At 33.8% G+C, this 21,431-nt stretch overlaps 2 protein-coding genes across 2 annotated transcripts; one reads left to right on the forward strand and one right to left on the reverse strand.

Moving 5' to 3' along the window:
* Window positions 1–1,326: 1,326 nt before the first annotated feature.
* Window positions 1,327–14,258, reverse strand: prdx2 (peroxiredoxin 2). The gene is made up of 6 exons (XM_073842132.1): window positions 14,151–14,258; window positions 11,463–11,583; window positions 11,084–11,237; window positions 7,258–7,380; window positions 6,020–6,150; window positions 1,327–1,740 (listed from the first exon to the last, which is right to left on the reverse strand). Exons 2-6 carry the CDS (start codon window positions 11,563–11,565, stop codon window positions 1,658–1,660), a joined length of 594 nt encoding a protein of 197 aa, XP_073698233.1. The 5' UTR covers window positions 11,566–11,583; window positions 14,151–14,258; the 3' UTR covers window positions 1,327–1,657.
* A 399-nt stretch (window positions 14,259–14,657) lies between these two features.
* Window positions 14,658–20,845, forward strand: rnaseh2a (ribonuclease H2, subunit A). Its single transcript, XM_073843000.1, has 9 exons — window positions 14,658–14,795; window positions 16,144–16,272; window positions 16,351–16,422; window positions 16,501–16,627; window positions 18,348–18,435; window positions 18,513–18,650; window positions 18,797–18,884; window positions 20,223–20,346; window positions 20,511–20,845. Exons 2-9 carry the CDS (start codon window positions 16,146–16,148, stop codon window positions 20,668–20,670), a joined length of 924 nt encoding a protein of 307 aa, XP_073699101.1. The 5' UTR covers window positions 14,658–14,795; window positions 16,144–16,145; the 3' UTR covers window positions 20,671–20,845.
* The last annotated feature ends 586 nt before the right edge of the window (window positions 20,846–21,431 follow it).

Here is a 21,431-nt window from a genome sequence, read left to right on the forward strand (position 1 = left end):
CAATAACACACTGATAATTAAGAAAGATCAGCAAAATACTACTTGTGGTTTAATCAGTTCCAGATTATCAAACATCAGCGACTGCTTAAAATTCAGTGTCAAATGCGTTGACGTTTTGGTTTCCTGTAGCCTTCGTTGGAAAATCACTGTTTTGAGTATTTTACCATATTGTCACTATCAGATGACTTTTAGCCTATATAACCCGGACAGGAGAAGCACACAACATACAAATCACGTCTGTTTGAGGAGGTACATCATTTAGATGTGTGACCTAAATATAAGCTCTGTTTAATTAACATTAAAATGCTTTAAATCAGTTTTATACCTAAACTGTTCTTACTGTATTACTGCGTCCGACGGTTCATAAGAACAAGTTGCTCCTGAGCCATTTTTTCCAAATGTAATGAAATACTGCCATCTACCGGTCTGATTTGTCCAAATTTAAGACATGTTACGGTTCAATTCGAGCTCTGCCAAAAGCACTTGTGACCCTGGACCACAAACTAGTCGTAAGGGTCAATTATTGGAAATCGAAATTTAGAAATAAACTTAAAGCTGAATAAATGAGCGTTCCATTGTATGTGGTTTATTATGATATAACAATATTTGGCCGAGATACACCTATTTCAAAGTCAGGAATCTGAGGGTGCAAAAAATTTAAAATATTTAGAAAATCGCCTTTAAAGTTGTCCAAATGAAGTTCTTAGCAATGCATATTACAAAATATCTTAATGAAACATTACCGAGTTATTATTCACCTTTTTCTTTAAAGCGGAGGACTTCTGGTTTATTATCCGCTATAGGGAAATAACAAAAACAGCGTGCAGTAAACTGTAAAACTGTTTGCACTACAAACCAGTGTGCTTATAATTAAGACAATACATAAAAATAATAAGACACACTAATTCGCAATATCAAGCAGCAAACTACCCTTTTTATACAGCTAAAATTAGCTGGAAGCAGATGAGACCGGAAGCCACACCCATAAAATTAACAAATGGCCGCACCCACTCTTACGGGAAGAAAAAGGTGGATAGTTAAACTAAACCAAAACTAAGTACTATAACAACTAATTGAATGTTACATTAACAGACATTTAAAAAAAAAAAAAAAAAAAAAACAACTAATAAAAACAGTAAAATACACATCACTCAAATAAAAAAAACACCATCTAATATACAAGCGGTGAGGCTGTTAGCTTGTTTCTTGAGTTTTGAATGCTTGATGAATAAACCTATAGTTAGTAAAAATGTCAGAAAATGCGCAACTTGTAATGAACCTGAAACAACAGCTGAGTTATGTTGGTAAAATAAGACAACTGCAATGTCACACAATAACAGCCCGTTTATTTGACAGAGATATCGATGATCACCAGAATGTTAAACAACTTCAGACAATTCAAAATGAATCAAATGTACTAAATATGTAATACCGATTTAACTAGAGCTGAAAACAAACTACAGACATGTCAGTGCATGGCAGATGCTGACTGCAACAGCTTCTTCAGACGATGTAAAGGAAATCTAACAAGTGCATTTAAACAGCAAAGAGTTTGTTACGTTGGCTTCGACAACTTTTCAAGAACTCTCAGGCTAAGGTTAAGTGCTCTGGCGTCCCACTGAATGGGGAGCACGATCCGGGAAATACGGCAGGACTGTTACTGCTTGGAGAAGAACTCCTTGCTCTTCTGCACATCTGGAACAATAGTGTCACTTCCTGGTTTCCATCCAGCAGGACAAACTGCAGAGAACAGACAGACATGTTATATTAAACCTCTGTGAAGTGGAGAGTATTTTGGAGTCACCTTATGTAAACATTTCATGGTCAAGTCAAGTTATTTGATTGGAAATGCAGTAGAAGCAGTAATATTCTCAAATATTTTTACAATTTAAAATAACTTTTCTATTTGAATATATTTTAAAACGGATATTAAAGTGACGCAAAACTGAATTCTCAGCATCATTACTCCAGTCACATGTTCCTTCAGTGATCATTCTAATATGTGACCCTGGACCACAAAACCAGTCTTAAGTCGCTGGGGTAAATTTGTAGCAATATCCAAAATACTTTGCATGGGTCAAAATGATTGATTTTTCTTTTATGCCAAAAATCATTAGGAAATTAAGTAAAGATCATGTTCCATGAAGATTTTTTGTAAAATTCCTACTGTAAATATATCAAAATGTAATTTTTGATTAGTAATATGCATTGTTAAGAGCTTTCATATGATGTATACATCTCGGTTTTGTAAAATGTAACCTTATGACTGGTTTTGTGGTCCAGGGTCACATATGTTGATTTGCTGCTCAAGAAACAATGATCAATGTTAGAAAAAATGTTGTGCTGTGTAAAATTTTTGTGAAAATCTAATACAGTTGAGATCAAACGTTTGCATGCACCTTGCAGAATCTGCTAAATAGAATAAAAGGGATCATACAATATGCATGTTAGTTTATTTAATACTGGCCTGAATAAGATATTTCACATAAAGGACATTTACATGTAGTTCACAAGAGAAAATAGTTACATTTATAAAAATGACCCCGTTCAAAAGTTTACATACACTTGATTCTTAATACTGTGTTGTAACCTGAATGATCCACAGTTGTGTTTTTTGTTTAGTGATAGTTGTTCATGAGTCCCTTGTTTGTCCTGAACAGTTAAACTGCTCACTGTTCTTCAGAAAAATCCTTTAGGTCCCACAAATTCTGTGGTTTTTCAGCATTTTTGTGTATTTGAACCTTTTCCAACAATGACCGTGTGATTTTGAGATCCATCTTTTCACACTGAGGACAACTGAGGGGCCGGGGGTGTAAACTTTAAAATAAACTGAAGATGTGTACATTTGTCTTATTTTGGCTAAATATCATAATGCAGGAGTATGCCCTTCAAAAGCTACAGAAGATAAATGTTTCCCAAAAGACAAAATAAGTTATATTCAGCCCGATTATAAAATTATATTGCTCTTATTGCATTGTTTTTCCTTCTGGAGCATCAGTATGCGTTTGAACCTTCTGTAATAGTTGCATATGAGTCCCTCAGTTGTCCTCAGTGTCAAAAGACAGATCTCAAACTCATACAGTCCTTATTGAAAGGGTCAAGTACAAAGAAAATGCTGAAAAACCAAAGAATTTGTGGAACCTGAAGGATTTTTCTGAAGAACAGCAGGCAGTTTACCTGTTCAGGACAAATGAGGGACTCGTGAACAACTATCACTAAACAAAAAACACAACATGTGGATCATTTAGAGAATAAAGTGTATGTAAACTTTTGAACAGGGTCATTTTTTTATAAATCCAACTATTATTTTCTCTTGTGGACTATATGTGAACGTTTCTTATGTGAACTATTTTGCAGATTCTAAAGGTGTATATAACTTTTGACCTTAACTATACATTTGTAGGATTGTTTTAAAATTGTAATAAATTAAATTATATATATAATTATAAATGGCTTTACTGTCACTTTCACTCAATTTCATGCACCCCAGCTGCATGAATGAAATGAATGAAAAGAAATCTTGATGACCACAAACTGAGGCATGACTCAAGTGTTTTCTGTGGTAAATCAACAGGATGTCACCTGGAACAGCTGTAATGTGGCTAAGTTACTCACCTCTGCATATAGACTAGGGATGCTCATATTGACCGTTTAACCGTTAACCGAAAGTAAGAATTTTAACCGATTATTACTATCAGTTAAACGGTTTAATTTTTTTTTTTTTACGTTTGCTGCATGGTGAAAGAAATAATGCTATTTGTAAGTTATGTTTACACACGTGCGAGTGTCGACACGTGCAGTGTGGCTGTACAGACATATTTCGCTTCACCTATACCTAGTAAACTGATGTAGTAAATGCAACTCAATGGCAAGTGGCGATATTGGATTATCAGAGAGTGAATGCGTAAATTAATGTATTCAAATTCTGAATGAATTGTCTAGAACAGTGTTTCCCAAACTTTTTTTCTGGGGACCCACATTTTAAAGTCGATAAATCCTTGTGACCCAATAAACATTAAGCCCATATAGTTCATATATCACGAAGAGAATTTATGCATTAACAAAATATGTGTGACCATTTTTAAGGTCATGCTTCCACTTAACTATTTAAAAGAGATACAGATATTTGACAAAGCACATTTTTTTTTATTTAAGTAAAATGCAGATTTGCAGAAAATGCTGTTTACCACAAACACAATATTTATCCGTTATTTTGATTTCAAATCCACAAGTGCTTTTTCAGCATTGTGATCCTCTTTTAGACATTTTCACGTTTAAACTCAATAAAAACAACATATTATTCAATGCACTTGACTTCTAGATATGAGAAGTTGAACAATAAGTTGCTCAAGCAAGTTGCAACACATTTAAACACAACATAGGGAGGCTATAGCTTCCTTTTCTAATTGAAATTGGGCTATCAAAAAATATTTTAATTAAAACTTACCACAGACAGAAACAGTCATGCTTTTCTTTCGCATTAAATCTTTATTAAAAACAATGCTTTAAAGAACTTTTCTGCCTGGACAAGTGCACGTATTATGTTGCCTTTTTCTTTAAAACTGCACTTTTCCTTATTTTAAACCTAGCCAAAAAGCCACGTGTTGACTGTGAAAAAGTGGACTTCATTTATATGCATTTATGGGACATTTTCGTGTCAATCCATGTTCATTTTTACAGCGAACAATGCGCTGTCACTTTAATTCAGCACATGCAGCGCTTGCAGCACAGCAAAAAATAGACCCTGCCGAAATGATCGCTGCTCTGCTGCAAACGCACTGCTTCTGGGACGCACTGCTGGACTGCAACCGCGTGCAGTGTGAACGCTCCAATCCGTTAACATGGGTGCGGAAAAAAATACGCAACGCATACGCACTGCAGACGGAGTATGAAACAGGCGATGCAGAGCGCAGCTAAAGAACAACAACAAAAAAAAGAAAGCAGAAGAAGAAAACAACGAGCTCCCTCGTGCGGCTAATAGGTGAACTACACATATAAATTTTAATCAAGAGTATATAGCGCACTGAAAAATAGTGCTCGACTAGGCGACCCATACAATATTTCCCGCGACCCACTTGTGGGTCGGGACCCCGCCTTTGGGAATGACTGGTCTAGAAAGTGCGCAATAGGCGCTCCCATTACAGTCACTGGAAAGCTATCACTCATCTTAGAGTAGTTCATCGCAATCTCATAAAGTTATTAAAAAGTAATTAAATAACCTTTACACTGCACAATTAATCTCTTATTTATATAATACCTACACTTTCTATGTTTTAATGAGAGAGTTCGCGAAAGTGTAGAAATCAGCAAAACTGAAACCGGCACTTTGGGTGGTGAGTGGATTGTAACATAGCCTCCTCTGACTGGCCACAGTGATAATCAAATCAACATATATGTCTGTGATTGGCTATTGCTGAACGCTGTAAAACACACGCATATGACAGTGGATGGGAGTCCCGAACCGCAAATTGAAAGGATTTTTGTGATGGCGTTTTTGTTGTGATGTGCATTGTATATTTATTTTAGACTAATTTATTATTCTAATTTTATCAGTTAACGGTTAATGTTCGGATAACGAGCAGCGGTTGTCGGTCAGGAAAAATAACCGAAATGAGCATCCCTAATATAGACTGTCACTTCTCTATATGTCATCTCATTACATATAAGGTGATCAGATTTCACAACTACATCACTTAAGTCACTGTGCTACAGCATGATGACAAAGCAAAGAGTCACCACACTGATGCTCTCAAACATACTAGTAGAAAAGATGTACAAGTACGGGCTTAAAACCCTCATTTTGGTGGTATAATGTTGTGTTATGCAAGTAAACAACTCTTTGTTGGCATCAGAACCCAACCCATTGTAGCGTTTACACTACAAATGCAATGCAGTCACATGTGTTTGCCTACCTCCAAATGGTTTGAGTGATAGGATCACAAAACATTTTAGAGCCTGTTTACACATGCTGTCCACCAAAAATAAACAGGACGTTCAGAAAGAGCCCCATTTCATTCACCTTCTCCATATTTGTCAGTGTGCTGGAAGGCCTGCACCAGTCTAAGCGTCTCGTCCACTGAGCGGCCCACCGGCAGGTCGTTGATGGTGATCTGCCTCAAGATGCCTTTCTCGTCAATCACAAACAGACCTCTGTGGGAGCAGGACAAGAGAGAAAACTTACAATTTTTATTGTCAACTAAAGAAATCGTATTGTTTTGAATGCAAATCAAGTTCAGCACTAAGCATTCATTGAATAGATCAACACAAGATCAACAGTTCGCTATACAAGTAAATAAATTATTAAAAGTTTCCCCACTTTATTTAAAAAAGTATGACAATTTAGACAAATTTGCAACTTATATACACAGTGTCATTATTAAAAAATATATTTTATTATTATAATTTTTTTTTTTTTTTTTACAAAAAAAGTATGGGATCAGTAAGATTTAGAAATTAATACTTTTACTTAACAAGGACGTATTAAATTGATCAAAAGGGACGGTAAAGACGTATAATATTAAAATGATTTCAAAAGGATCATGTGACACTGAAGACTGGAGAAATGATTCTGAAAACCCAGCTTTACGTCAAAGGAATAATTTACATTTGAAAATATTTAAATAGAAAACAGTTAGTTTAAACTGCAATAATATTTTAAAATTTCATCGCGTTTACCATACTGTTTTGTTCAAATAAATGCAGACTTGGTAAGCAAAAGACACTTCTTTCAAAAACATTTAAACTGTGTGGAGCACTGTCTGTTTTTAGATTCCTTGTGCAAACTAAAAATCTCACTTTATTATTACAAATAATGACAAAATAATTTTTTGCAAATGTAAACTGATATTTCCTACTGACACACTACAGCCAAAAGATAGAAATAACTGACTTAAAGCCATTTTTAGCTGGTGAAAATACTACTGTTCTAGTCATTTTGGCCACCACTGTAACATTAATAAAGCTTTTTTCAAACTAAGGAATGGGTAAAAATTATTATCAGTGGTAATCAAGTGTTTTGACATTGTATTGAACCAGGTACATTAATTTAAAACCAACGATTGAACGTTTGATTTAGAATATGCAATAAAAGTGGTTTAACAAACAGTACTTTTTTATTCTCTCATGGTTCCTATACCCTGCCCACATTGCAGGACACCTGGTTGTCATCGACCCTTGTTCATTATCTCCTGCTGCAATCGTGCTTGAGTAGTTGTAGTTTAACTGAACCAGTGCAAACATTAGCACATCATCACAGACCTGTAGGCGATGCCCTCGTCTTCTTTCAGGACGCCGTAATCGCGGGAGATGGACTGAGTCAGGTCAGCCACCAGCGGGATGTTCATGGAGCCGAGTCCACCCTGCTTCCTGGGTGTGTTGATCCTGTCGGAAACAAGTCAACAGTCATGTCACAACAGGAATTTGTAATTCACTGGATTATAGTTTCATAGACATGGTTATAGCTCAAGATTATTTCATATTAAATTTTTTTCAATTAATTTTGAGCAAGATGCTGAATACAGATATAGACTGTCAGCGGGATATAAATTAACCATAATATAAACTGCTATTCAAAAGCTTGGGATCAGTTTTTTATAGATTTTTAATGAACTCCTTTCTGCTCATCAAGGCTGCATTTACGTGATCAAAAATACAGAAAAAAAACAGTAATATTGTGAAATATTACTACAGTTTGAAATAATAGTTTTCTGTGTGTATATTTAAAAATATAATTCATTTCTGTGATGTAAAGCTGAATATTCAGCTTTTATTATCAATGTTGGAAACTTTGTGCTGCTTAATATTTTAATAGATTTTTAATATTTTTAATACAACAGCATTTATTTTCAAAGTTTTTTTTAACTAATATAAGTCTTTTCATTTCTTTCAAAAAAAATAAAAATGTATAAAAATTTACTGACCACAAACTTTTAAATGGTATTGTATGTTTTATTTTAAATAAATACTGTTCTCTTTAACTTTTTATTTATTAAAAAAAATCTTGAAAAATGTATTCCAGGTTCCAACAAACTATTAAGCAGCACAATTGTTTTCAACACTAATAATAAATCAGCATATTAGAATTATTTCTGAGAGATCATGTGAAGACTGGAGTAATGCGTCACAGGAAAAAATTACATTTCAAAACATTCTCATAGAAGTGAATTATTTTACATTGAAATTATACTCCACAATATTACTGTTTTTTCAGGATTTATCAAATAAATGGCACCTTGATAAGCATAAGAAACTTATATGAAAAAAATATTATATATGAAAAAAAGCTACTTTTAAAATCTGATCCCAAACTTTTGAATGGCATTTGTCTAGTAACATTATTAGAACAGATTTGTTTAATTATTATTTTTCTTAGAAAGGTTTGGGGGTTTAAAACATAAACTTTATTCAAACATTCATTCAATCATATTCTTAGAAAAGTCTGGATGCTTAAAACCTAAAAGGTTCTTTTTTATTATTATTCTTAGAAAAGCCTGCATTAAATTATTAGTATTTATTATTATTATTATAAACCTAAAATGTATTGATTTATTTTTAGTGTAATTAATAATGCCCTCTAAATAAAAGGTCAACATGACTTCAAGCGGCAGTTTCTAGAACTAATAAAGTGATCCACCCTTCTTTTATCTGTGTCTCTCTAACACACTATAGCAGCTCTTATCAAAGCCAGGCTAGTTAGAAGAACCCAGAAGATAACCAATAACTGGGTGAAGCCATAGAAAGCCCACTAATAATCACATTCACAAGCAGAAGAAAAACCAACACTAAGATCTAACATACAGCATAGGACCACTGGCACTATTGATCTATAATAAATTATTTTATCTTATTTTAATCAAGACAGTAGATTTTACCAACAGCAGCTATTTACAGCATATTGACAATACAGCCATTTTAAGTGGCCATTAAAGGAACACTCCAACTTTTTTTGGAAATAGGCTCATTCTCCAACTCCCCCTGAGTTAATAAGTTGAGTTTTACCGTTTTGAAAACTATTCAGCCTTTCTCCTGTTCTGGCGAGATCACTTTTAGCATAGCTTAGCATAGATCATTGAATCCTAGACCAATAGTTCAAAAATGACCAACGAATTTCGATATTTGTCCTATTTAAAACTGGACTCTTCTGTAGTTATATGGTGTACTAATACCAGTCAGGTGCTGCGTGATATTACTGTGTCTTCTTCGGCCATGTTACAGCAGCAAACATCCTTGACTATTACGCCGGAACGGGAGTGTAGTTCCCAATCTTATCGGCCTAGAAAATCACAGCTTTACATTTTCCGCCGGTCTTAGTGCACGATATAACTACAGAAGAGTCCAGTTTTAAATAGGACAAATATCGAAACTCGTTGGTCATTTTTGAACGCAATGCTATTGGTCTAATAGGATTCAATGATCTATGCTAAGCTATGCTAAAAGCAGTCTCAGCCTCAGACGTCACGCCCACGTAACGTTGGCTAAACGTCTGACGCAAACAGGGTTCCTGCAGATATGAACAAGTGAAATTTAAGACTTAAGACTTTTTAATACCACTTTATATGAAATTTAAGACCTAAACCTGTAATGGAAATAGATATTATATTACATGCATATATGTGATATTTAATGTGTTTAATGTAAAAAGTAAACAATTTCATGGCTGTCATAAATTAAATTTATTACTACGATATACAGTGAACTTTTCATATCAGCAGATACTATTCCACACATAATATCCCCATAAAAGTACCACTAGAAATATCTGATGTAAAAAAAAAATTCGATTGAAGCGATTTTTTTTTTTTTTTACTTTTGAAATGCATGCATTACCTTTGAAATTTATTTTATGAATTTATCAATAAATTCTAAATGGCTGTTAGCAGTGAGATTACATTATTTACACTGCAAAATTAAAAGTGAGATTAATGTTTTAAATACATTTATTGATTTATAAATATATAAATTAGAAATGTTATATAAATACTGCGATTCTGTCTGAAGGTGCAGTAACTTCCACAGAGGGAGAAAAAAAAATCTACAGTTGTTAGCAACTGGCCTTAGCCAAGCCCTATATTTAGTTTTTCCAAGCCAAGTATCGCTAAACTTGCACTTCCCCATAGCTAAAAAGTTAAATCCATTCGACTTCTGCGGTACAATCCGAGAGAGACTCGCGCCAATAACAGAAAGCTGATTGGCTATTGCATGCTGGTCTCATTTGTAGTTTAAATACAGCAAATTATATTTGGAATAGTGAAATAAAGAGCTACAACACCACGGAAACAACAAAAAGAGAATTTAAATGAGCTTTAGAGGTAGCGTTACATGGACATCGGAAAAATAAGACCTGTGTAAAATTATTTAAGACCTAGAACAGCGAATTTAAGACTTTTTAAGGCCTAAAATTTTGATTTTTAAATTTTAGACTTTAAGACTTTTTAAGACTCCGCGGGAACCCTGGCAAATGGTACACTTAACTGGAAACACTTCAGGAATGACGAAGTCTTCATCTGATTAGTTGAATTTGATCGGATTTCCAGAAGACGCGAGTGTTGCGTTTATTTTCGGTCTGCCGGGAAACAAAGCTCAGACTGATTTACTCGGCGTTTTGCTAAAAGGTGCTTATGCAGACGCCGTTGTTGTTATACACATTTGCGACGTTCGCGAACAAATTACTGACTTACTGCTTGTTCTCCCTCTTCTTCATTAACTTTCAATGCTGGTTATTTCAATGACTGACTTGTTGCATGCCAGTCTGTTGTTGTGGGGGCATTTCTACGCCCTGAAACGTGACGCTGAACGAAACGAACTGTGATTGGTTGTTTGACATGTCGGTCAAACGGCCTAATGGGCGGGCCTTGGCCAATTAAAGCTGTCATGAATTCCAGACCTTCAGCCGTCAGACTATGCTAAAAGTGAATATCGCCAGAACAGGTGAACGGCTGAATGGATTTCAAAACGGTAAAACTCAACTAATTAACTCGGGGGGAGTTGGAGAATGAGCCTATTCCCAAAAAAATGGAGTGTTTCTTTAAGAACATTTTTAGCCCTTCATTTGTAGATTATCTAGTAACAAAAGTAGAATCCTCACCATGCCAGATGACTGAAATGAGAGTCGGTGGAGGCAGCGATGACCTCACAGCCGATTTTACGGAACTCTGCGGCCCGTTCGCTGAACGCGATGATCTCGGTGGGACAGACGAAGGTGAAATCCAGAGGGTAAAAGAACAGCACAACATACTTCCCTAAAAGAGAAATGGAGGGAAAATAAAGGTGAAGTGAAAAACAGGTTACACCTGTAACCCAGTTAAGAGAGGTACAGTGGTTAAAAGAGTTCAATTAGAAACAGACATGTGGTGTTTGACGGCTAGTATCATGATGCAATGGAAAGCAAAAGTAGGTCAGAATGACATCTAGTTTATTCTCGTCCTAATCTACAAAACACAGTGTGTGGAGTGTTTGAGGCTCACCTCTGTAGTCAGAGAGCTGAACATCTTTAAACTGTCCGTCTACCACAGCTGTGGCCTTGAACTGAGGAGCAGGCTGACCGATCTTAGCGTTTCCAGAAGACATCTTGAAAACTGCTTGTCACTGGTATCCAAAAAAAAAATAATAAATAAATAAATAATTGAGAAGAACATCAAAAAAAAAAAAATTTTAAATTGTTGCTACTACTACTACTACTACTTACACTATAGATTTTATTAAAATTAAAAACTTTTTAAAATTAATTGCAGTAAACAGTTGACACTCTAAAAGTAACTTTGTTAAAAAATACATTTATCTTTTTTTGTGGTACCAGACATAGACTGTTAACGTGGTATAAATTAACCATAACATAATTTTAATATATAAATGTCTATTTATTTAGAAATACCTGGATTTAAAAAAATACAGTGTGTGCAGAGTGGACTATTCTAAGATTAATGATTAAAAAAAAAGAACTTTAGGTTCCAGACATTTCTAAGAATGTATGAATGAGAACTTTTTAGGTTTTAAAAATCTAGCCTTTTCAAAGGATGAATGAATGAAAACATTTTAGGTTTTCTAAAAGATCGACTTTAAGAATGAATGAATGAATAAAAATAACAACTTTTTCCCCCAGTTTCACAGACAAGGCTTAAGCCTAGTTCTAGACTAAAATGTAAGTCTGAGTTGTTTCAACTGAAATAAAATTGCACTGTTTGATCTTAAAATATATCAGTGCCTTTGTTTTGTCTTAAGATACACAGCAGTAATGTATTTTTGTAAGCATGTTTATAAAAATTACTTAATTGTCCTTATTGAACTATGGCCTAATCCTGGCTTAGCCTAAGCCCTGTCTGTGAAACCGGGCCTATAAATTTAAAAAAAAATCCAGACTTGAATGAATGAAGAATGAATAAGATATGAGTGAAAATGAGAACTTTTTAGTTTTTAAAAATCCATACTTTTCTAAGAATGAATAAATAAATGAATGAATTAATGAATAAATGCACAAAAAGGAGAACTTTTTATTAATTTAGAAAACAGACTTTTCTAAGAGACCTATTTAGGCTTGAAAAATCCAGACTTTTCTAATGAATGAATAAATGATTTTTTTTATTTATTTAGAAAGCAGACTTTTCTACGAAAAAATAAATCAATAAATGAACCAATAAATAAATGAAATAAATGGAGAACCTTTTAGGTTTTAAAAATGCAGACTTTAAGAATGAATGAATAAATAAAAAGCTTTTTATGAATATTCAGCATCATTACTTCAGTCTTGTGTCACATGATCCTTCAAAAATCTTTTCAATATGCTGATTTGAATAAATAAAAGCTTTTTATGTTTTAAAAACCCAGACTTTAAGAAAAATAATAAATCTAATTTCTAAAAATTTCTAACATTTTAAAAGTCTTAATTTCTAAATAAATAGATTTTACATATTTTTATTATATTATAATTAATTTATATCACATTAACAGTCCATATCCAATGACTTCCAGAGTAAAAAATAAATAAATAAATAAATATGGAAGTAAATGGGAACCAGAAACTCTTTGTTTACCAACATTCTTCACAACAACTTTATTGGTTATAACAAGACAGAAACAAACTCATACAGATGTGCAACAACTTAAGTGTGAGTGAATTTCTTTCTTTTTTTGTGTGACTGTTCCCTTCAAGTCATTTACCAAATTACATTTGCATCAAAACATTAGCTCTGAAATGTGAACAGGAAACTGAGCTTCTCGTTTATCAAAAAAATCAACAAGATAAGTAACTTTTCAGAGTATTAGTTCATAATTTAAGCAAAAGCTTTATAGTAGTTCTCTCTCTCTCACACACACACACACACACACACACACACAGCAGGTCACATGATAGTCAGTTGTTCTGAACAATGGGCTTCAGTTTCAAGAAGTGCTTTGGTCTAAATACAGCCCTTTACTAAAGTATTCATCTCAGTTCAGCTACAGATCAAATGCATGCATTTCTGTCATTTCTACTCTTAATAGAGCGATTTGAACGGGTTGAACTCGTCTCAGAGGTCGATTACACGCCTTGCATGTGGCTCTGCATGCTCTGATAGCTCAGTATCTCTGCTCAAATCTGATAGCATCCACTATCCACCCCTAGAAAATACATGAATGGTCAACGACCCTCTGAGACTTTGTCCTGCAAACTGCAGTGAAATAGATTAGGAGGCCGAGACAAGACAAGTGCACTAACTCAAGTCTTTGCTATAATTGGTAAGACTCACGTCCACTAATAATATCCAGTGTCTGGAAGCATGCAAAAGATGAAACGCATATTAAAACGATATTAAAACGTCTAATATATTTAAAGAGTTAAGTTATTTAACGTTAGCTGCTTAGCCACGCAAGCTAAGCCTGATCAGTCGTGTGATACTGCATTGAAATAGTACTGCGCCAATAATAACAGTTGAAATAACTAACGTTAATATTCACAGGATGACAATACAAGTGCATGTAAATGCGTTATTATATGTTAAACGGTAGTTGAAATATGAACATGCAACCTGCAAGAGAAAAAAAAGAAAGACGCCGGCGTTTTCCAAACGCTCTTTTGTTCAATAATACTCAGCAAACACATACATTAAGCATTTGTGCATGTAAATAACCCTTATGATTCAATGAAAAAAAGCAATATGTCCGCATTAAAAACGTACCTATTCTGTGTGTGGAGGGTTGGAGGCAAAACTTCTCTTTCCCTTGATGCACGTTCACAGGAAGTTCACAGACGCGCGACCTGCTGTAAAACTAACGAGCGGCTCAACGTAAAGAGGGAGGGTCTATGTGTTTGAGTGCACCGCCTCACTTTATGCATTTTTTAAGCCATAATTTGCCTTGTAGTTTTAAGACCGATTCCACATTTGGACATTTAAACCGTACAAAATGATATGCATAGTGCACAGTAGCAATACATTACATTACGTTTCTACTTTATCAATGAAAATTCATCACTATTAACATCTATTTATTATTTTTCCTGTTCATGTTTTTGCGTTATACATTTCTGCAATGTATGAATGCGAATAAACACTAAATTAAGGTGAAATTGTGGAACGTTTCCCTGAACTCCATTTCCCACAAGCCATTGCGATAGAGAGTTGTAAACGCACACGTTTATTAAACGCGTTCGCTTCCTGGTTTTAGAAAGTAGCTGGGGTTTTTTTATGTTTTAGTGTGTGTCGTATTTTACAGTTATGTAATAAAACGCTTTGTCCTTCAAGTATTGTCGGTCAAAGGTCACGGTATTCTGTCACACTCGCGCCAATTTTGTATTTCCGGTTGAGGCGCGCTGCTGCACAGAGGTTTGTGGAAGTTTAATAATAATGCATCATCTTTCAAGCACTTTAACGGTTAAGCATATTGTTTTTGATGCTTTTGAGTTTCCTGTTTGTTAGTTAATAAGAGTAAATCAACTTAATGTTCTTTCTACTCACTGTTCGTACAATTTTGACTGTTTTTCTCCTATTATTGATAGATTTCAGTATCAGAATGCAGAGGGGAATGTGTTGTGGGTCATTTCTGTTATAGAAGTGCCTTAAATTATGTATTTTATATGGGAATAATAATACGTGTCTTCTGATTTAAGGATATGCCTTTATATACTATCAATCATAAGTTGTTAAAGTTTATTTTTCTGGAAGTCTCTTCTGCTCATTAAACTTGCATTTATTTAATCTAAAGCAAACCAGTAAAATTTTTAAACATTTTTACTCTCTAAGATAAATCCTTTCTATTTAAATATATTTTAAAATGTAATTTATTCCTGGGATCAAAGCTGCATTTTCAGCATCATTACTACGGTCTTCAGTGTCACATGATCCTTCAGAAATCATTCTAATATGCTCATTTGCTGTTCAACAAACATTTTTATTATTATTTCAATGTCTAAGTTGAGTAAAAAAAATTTGGATTCTTTGAATAGAAAGATCAGCATTTATCTGAAATAAAAAAGCTTTTGTAACATTATACAATTCAAAATTTATCAAGGATGCTTTTAATTGATCAAAAGTGATGATAAAGACATTTATAATATTACGGTCGATTTTTTATTTCAGATAAATGCTGTTCTTCTGAACTTTATTCATCAAAGAAACCTGAAAAAAATCAACTTAGCTGTTTTCAACATCATCAAAATAATAAGAAATGTTTTTTGAGCAGCAAATCACAATATTAGAATGATTTCTGAAAATTCAGCTCTGATGTCACAGGAAGAAATTACATTTTAAATAGTAAAAATATTTCAAAATTGTACTATTTCTGCTGTACTTTGGATCAAATAAATGCAGGCTTGGTGAGCAGAAGAGACTTCTTTAAAAAACATTAAACATCTTACTGTTCAAAAACTTTTGACTTGTAGTGTATATGTTTAGAAATATATTCAGGTTGAACACAATTCAGTATAACTTGATTGTTTACACAATGGCAAGACATCTTATTATTAATACAAAAAAAAATGCTGCTTAATATTTTTGGAAACCTATATAAAGTTAAAAAAGGACAGTATTTGAAATAGAAATCTTTTGTAACATTACACAAATATATTCTAACTAATTTCCATTAGGGATGGACATGTAGAGCTTTAATTAATGTTTACTTAATTGTAATAAAATGTTCTGTTAAAAATGTTTACAATTTTATCCAAATGATCAGACATGGATCTGAGTGATTTTGAGGCAGATAACTCTGTGAGCTGCCGCTTGTCTTCGCCCATCCCGGATGTGTGTAAGACAGAAGACTGCTGCCTGGGTATTGATGAGGCGGGCAGGGGTCCCGTACTAGGTGAGTGTCATCCTCATTTCTACAAGGCCATTTTATTTGATTAAAATTAGAATATAAATTTGATATGCTGTATTTTAGGACCCATGGTGTATGGGATATGCTTCTGCCCTGTATCCAGAAAGGAAGATCTGAAGAACTTGAAAGTAGCAGGTTGGTTACAAAGGAAAGCAAATCTTGACAGGAGATGAGATTCTGTGGAAATCTGCAGTATTTTTGTCGCATGTTTAGACTCAAAGACGCTGACGGAGGCAGAGAGAGAGAACCTGTTTCTGAAGATCGATGGGGCTAAAGATTTTATAGGCTGGGCACTTCAGATCCTCTCCCCGAACACCATTTCCACCAGCATGCTGCAAAGGTACACGCAAACATATGCTACCAGTCAAAAGACTTTAAACAGTAAGATTTTTTATGTTTTTTTTGTTTTTTTTAAGAAGTCTCTTCTGCTCACCAAGCCTGCATTTATTTGACCTGATGTACAGCAAAAGCAGACAAAATTTTATATTTGTACTATTTAAAATAATTGCTTTCTATTTGAATATATTTAAAAATTTATTCCTGTAATTTCAAAGCTGAATTTTTAGCATCATTACATTCATGATCCTTCAAAAATCATTCTAATATTCTGATTTGATTTGCTGCTCAAAAACATGTATTATTATTAGTGGTGGGCCGTTATCGGCGTTAACGTGCTGCGTTAACGTGAGACTTTTATCGGGCGATAAAAAAAATATCGCCATTAATCTATTCTCAAAATTGGGTTGGGAGCTGGGTCTAAACTACGCAAGCTATGATGACTTTCACCTTGATAGTTTAACGCGGATGTATACCAAAGACTATAGAATATGGTCGCGCGTTTATGTCTCCTCCGCCAAAACACAGACGGGATCACGTCGTCCTCCATTCATAAAAACCGAATCTACTATAGCGCGAAATGCCACGTAAATTCGTTGTTTTTTGGATTTATAAATCAAATATGGTCTGTCACTTAATTCAAATCGCGATATGGACTAGTGTCTGTGAAAACTGAAATGCAAAAAGACCGTTTTAATATGAATCCAGTATGTTACGTTTGCCTAGCTGTATGTATGAAATTCATACTATGAATGGTGGAGACGCGCTTTTACTACACGCATACTGAAACACACGTGGCGCTCCCGGTAATTTTTGGCATTTGCATCTCAAATGAACAGATAAACTCAATCTCCAAAACTGCTGTGAGTGTCACTTATACCGTTTCATTTGAGAAAACTAGCATCATGTCATACTGTATACACAGAAACTTCACGGCAACCTGTCAAAATAAAAGTACGGTGTAACATGTTTAGTCATTATTTGGGTAGCACACATATTCTGAATGCCTTCAGCAGAATTCAAATTAGCCATTTTAATCTAGATTAATCTAGATTAATTCCAAGATTTAATCTAGATTAATCTAGATTAAAAAAATTAATCTATGCCCACCCCTAATTATTATTATTTTTATTATCATGTTGAAAACTGCTGAGTAGATTTTTTTTTAGGTTTCTTTGATAAATAGAAAGTTCAGAAAAACAGCATTATACTTTTGATCAATTTAAAGCATCCTTGCCAAATAAAAGTATTCATTTCTATCATTTATATCCCAAAAAATATTATACTGACTCTAAGCTTTTGAGTGCTATAGTGTATATAATGTTACAAAAGCTTTTTATTTCAGATGAATGCTGATCTTTGGATCTTTCTGTTCATCAAAGAATCCTGAAAAAAAATGTACTCGCCTGTTTTAAAATATTGATAATAATAAAAAGAAATGTTTCTTGAACAGCAAATCAGCATATTAGAATGATTTCTGAAGGATCATGTGAAAATGTAGCTTTGATCACATGAATAAAATACATTTTATATTAATAATTTCATAATTATTCACATTATTATTGTTTTGTTGTACATTGGATCAAATAAATGCAGGCTTGGTGAGCAGAAGAGACTTCTTTAAAAAATCTTTTTCAATATTTTACTGTCCAAAAACTTCAAAAAAATGCACGCTAAGACTGGTAATTAGAGTCGAAAGAAACTTTTTGTGCTTCTATTTTCAGAGCAAAATACAATCTGAATGCCCTGTCGCATGATGCAGCTATTGGTCTGGTGCAGTATGCCCTGGACTGTGGGGTGCAGCTCAAAGAGGTACAAATAAACACCTGTAAGATATACAGCAAGGACTGGTGATGAACACATTATGATGTTTCTTTCATACCTCTCAGGTTTTTGTGGATACGGTGGGTCCTGCAGAGAAGTATCAGGACAAGCTCTCCCAGCGGTTCCCCGGGGTGGAGGTCACCGTCCGTCCCAAAGCTGATTCTCTCTTCCCCATCGTCAGCGCTGCCAGCATCTGTGCCAAGGTAGTGATTCCTTTAGAGGTGGATGATAAGGGGAAAGTCAGTTATTAGAGGAACAATTCTGCTAATATTTTAAGAAAGATTTATGCGTATAATTTGATTGTTTATTCCCCCTTTTTATATTTTGGACTAATTATTTCTCTGTGTAGGTGGCAAGAGACCATGCTGTGAAAGCTTGGAAATTTGCAGAGGATTTGGGTGAAGTAGACACAGATTATGGCTCTGGGTATCCTAATGGTCAGTTTATGTCATATCAGATTACTTCCATTTCCATAAAAATATTTATAAATTAGTACTAGTTTTATTTACTGCAGTTTTTGGGGGGCACATACACTACCAGTCAAACATTTTTGGACCGTAAGTTTTTTAAAGAAGTCACCAAGCCTGCGTTTATTTGATCCAGAAAACAGCAAAAGCAGTAATATTGTGAAAAATATTTATACTATTTAAAAGAACTGTTTTCTATTTGAATATATTTTAAAATGTAATTTATTCCTGTGATCAAAGCAAAATTTTCAGCATCATTACTCCAGTCTTCAGTGTCACATGATCCTTTAGAAATCATTCTAATATGCTGATTTGCTGTAAGAAACATTTTGTATTATTATTATCAATATTTAAAACAGTTGAGTATTTTTTAGGATTCTTTGATGAATAGAAAGATCCAAAGATCAGCATTTATCTGAAATAAAAACTTTTGTAAACTTATACAATTATAGAAATTAATACTTTTATTTAGCATGGATGCTTTAAATTGATCAAAAGTGATGATAAAGACATTTATAATGTTACAAAAGATTTCAGTTTCAGATAAAGGCGGTTCTAAAATTTCTAATCATCAAAGAAACCTGAAAACAATTCAACTCAGCTGTTTTCAGCATAATAATAATGTTTTTTAAACAGCAAATCAGCATATTAGAATGATTTCTGAAGAATCATGTGACACTGAAGACTGGAGTAATGATGCTAAAATTTTAGCTTTAAAATCACAGGAATAAATTATGTGTTGTAATATGTTCAAATAGAAAACAGTTATTTTAAATGGTAAAAATATGTCTACTTACTGTATTTTGGATCAATTAAATGCAGGCTCAGTGAGCAGAAGATACTTTATTAAAAAACATGAAAAATCTTACTGTTAAAAAACCTTTGACTGTTCAGTTAGGCTTTTTAAAATTAAATTATTTTAAATTATTACTTTAATGCTTTCAGTCAGCAAGAATGCATTAAACTGATTAAAAATGACAGTAAAGACATTTATGTTAGAAAAAGAATCCAAAACTTTCTATTTACCAAAGGATTCTAAAAAATCCATGAAAATATGAAGCAACTGGAGTAATGGTGCTGAAAATTCAGAGTTGCATCATAGGAATAAATTACATTTTAGAATATATTTAAATAGAAAACAGTTATGTCACTATATTACCGTTTTTGCAGTATTTTTGATCAAATAAATGCAGCATTTGTGAGCAGAAGAGACATTTTTCAAAAAAATTTCATGTTACCAACCCCAAACTTTTGAACAGTTCTGTACTAGTCTCAAAATAACTGTTGTGATTTACTGTCTGTGTTTAGATCCCAAAACTAAGAGCTGGCTGCTGAAGTATCTGGACCCAGTGTTTGGTTATCCTCAGTTTGTGAGGTTCAGTTGGAGCACAGCGCAGACGCTCATGGACAGCAAAGCTGTTGCTGTTCACTGGTGAGTCTGACAGCAGAGGGCGCTGCCTTCTCATATTATCAGAATAGGCTGCAGTTGAATTCTCTTTAGTGCTTACTATATGCAAAAATATTGATTTCTGTTAAAAGATGTTAGTACTTGTACTTAGAATTGAATAATAAATGCATTTGTTAATTTGTGTGCAGGGACGATGATGAGGAAGATGGAGAAAAAGCTGCCGCTCGTCAGAATAACACCTCAATGCTGTCGTATTTCAGCCGCAACAAGCCATCAGAGCTCACACACACGCGAGACACACACCGCTTCTTCACTGAGCGCAAACTACAGAGCGTCAACACACTCTGAACACAAACACAGTCAATCAAAATACATCTCAACTGGATATATTCAACATTTTATTGCAAATAATGAACTGTGCATGAACCAGCTGAGCAAAACGATGTATTATTGTCTCATGTTTGTTTGTTTTTATGGCGTTTATTCATTTCTGAATGTAAAATAAATAAAATGTTCATTTTCATATTTTTAAACAAGGTTTTCATAGGTGGTGCAAAACTGGCCAAGAATATTAGTGATTCTTAATTATTATCTATATATGCAGCGCTGGGTAGTAACTGATTACATGTAATCTGGATTACTTAATCAGATTCCAAAAATTAAGTACTTGTAATCAGATTAAATTACATTTTAAAATACTTGTAATCAAACTACCATTTACCATTACATACTATTTACACACAATAGCAAAAAATTATTCGTAATTTATTGATTCTCCCTAATTCCTCTTTCGTATCTCTTGAGTTCTCCTTTCTAAAATAGCCTACTGCTTATATGCATTCAAAAAATCGTCCAGGTTTGTCGACGTTCACACAAAGATCAGTCATTAGTTGACAGCATTTACAAAAATAATTTGAGGTTTAAGAAGTGTTTCAAAATTGTACTAACCATTGATAAACACATTGATTTTTATTTGAATGATGACTCTAGGTTATTTATCCATGCTTTTCTATGTCTTTGGAAGGCTTTTGTCTTTCAAACACATTAAAATGCACAAACTTTTTTGTCATCTGATCCTCTTTCACATAATTTATATATTTACTAGAAGT

The sequence above is a fragment of the Garra rufa genome, chromosome 6, assembly GCF_049309525.1.
Source record: "Garra rufa chromosome 6, GarRuf1.0, whole genome shotgun sequence".
Taxonomy (NCBI): Eukaryota; Metazoa; Chordata; class Actinopteri; order Cypriniformes; family Cyprinidae; genus Garra; species Garra rufa.

Coding starts and splice junctions, on each gene's coding strand:
- prdx2 (XM_073842132.1), bottom strand. CDS start 11,565: ATGTCTTCTGGAAACGCTAAGATCGGTCAGCCTGCTCCTCAGTTCAAG. Junction 11,238..11,462: donor TCAGCTCTCTGACTACAGAG/GTGAGCCTCAAA, acceptor TTTCTCTTTTAG/GGAAGTATGTTGTGCTGTTC. Junction 6,151..7,257: donor GACGAGGGCATCGCCTACAG/GTCTGTGATGAT, acceptor CTGCTCCCACAG/AGGTCTGTTTGTGATTGACG.
- rnaseh2a (XM_073843000.1), top strand. CDS start 16,146: ATGGATCTGAGTGATTTTGAGGCAGATAACTCTGTGAGCTGCCGCTTG. Junction 16,273..16,350: donor GGGCAGGGGTCCCGTACTAG/GTGAGTGTCATC, acceptor GCTGTATTTTAG/GACCCATGGTGTATGGGATA. Junction 16,423..16,500: donor GAAGAACTTGAAAGTAGCAG/GTTGGTTACAAA, acceptor TCGCATGTTTAG/ACTCAAAGACGCTGACGGAG.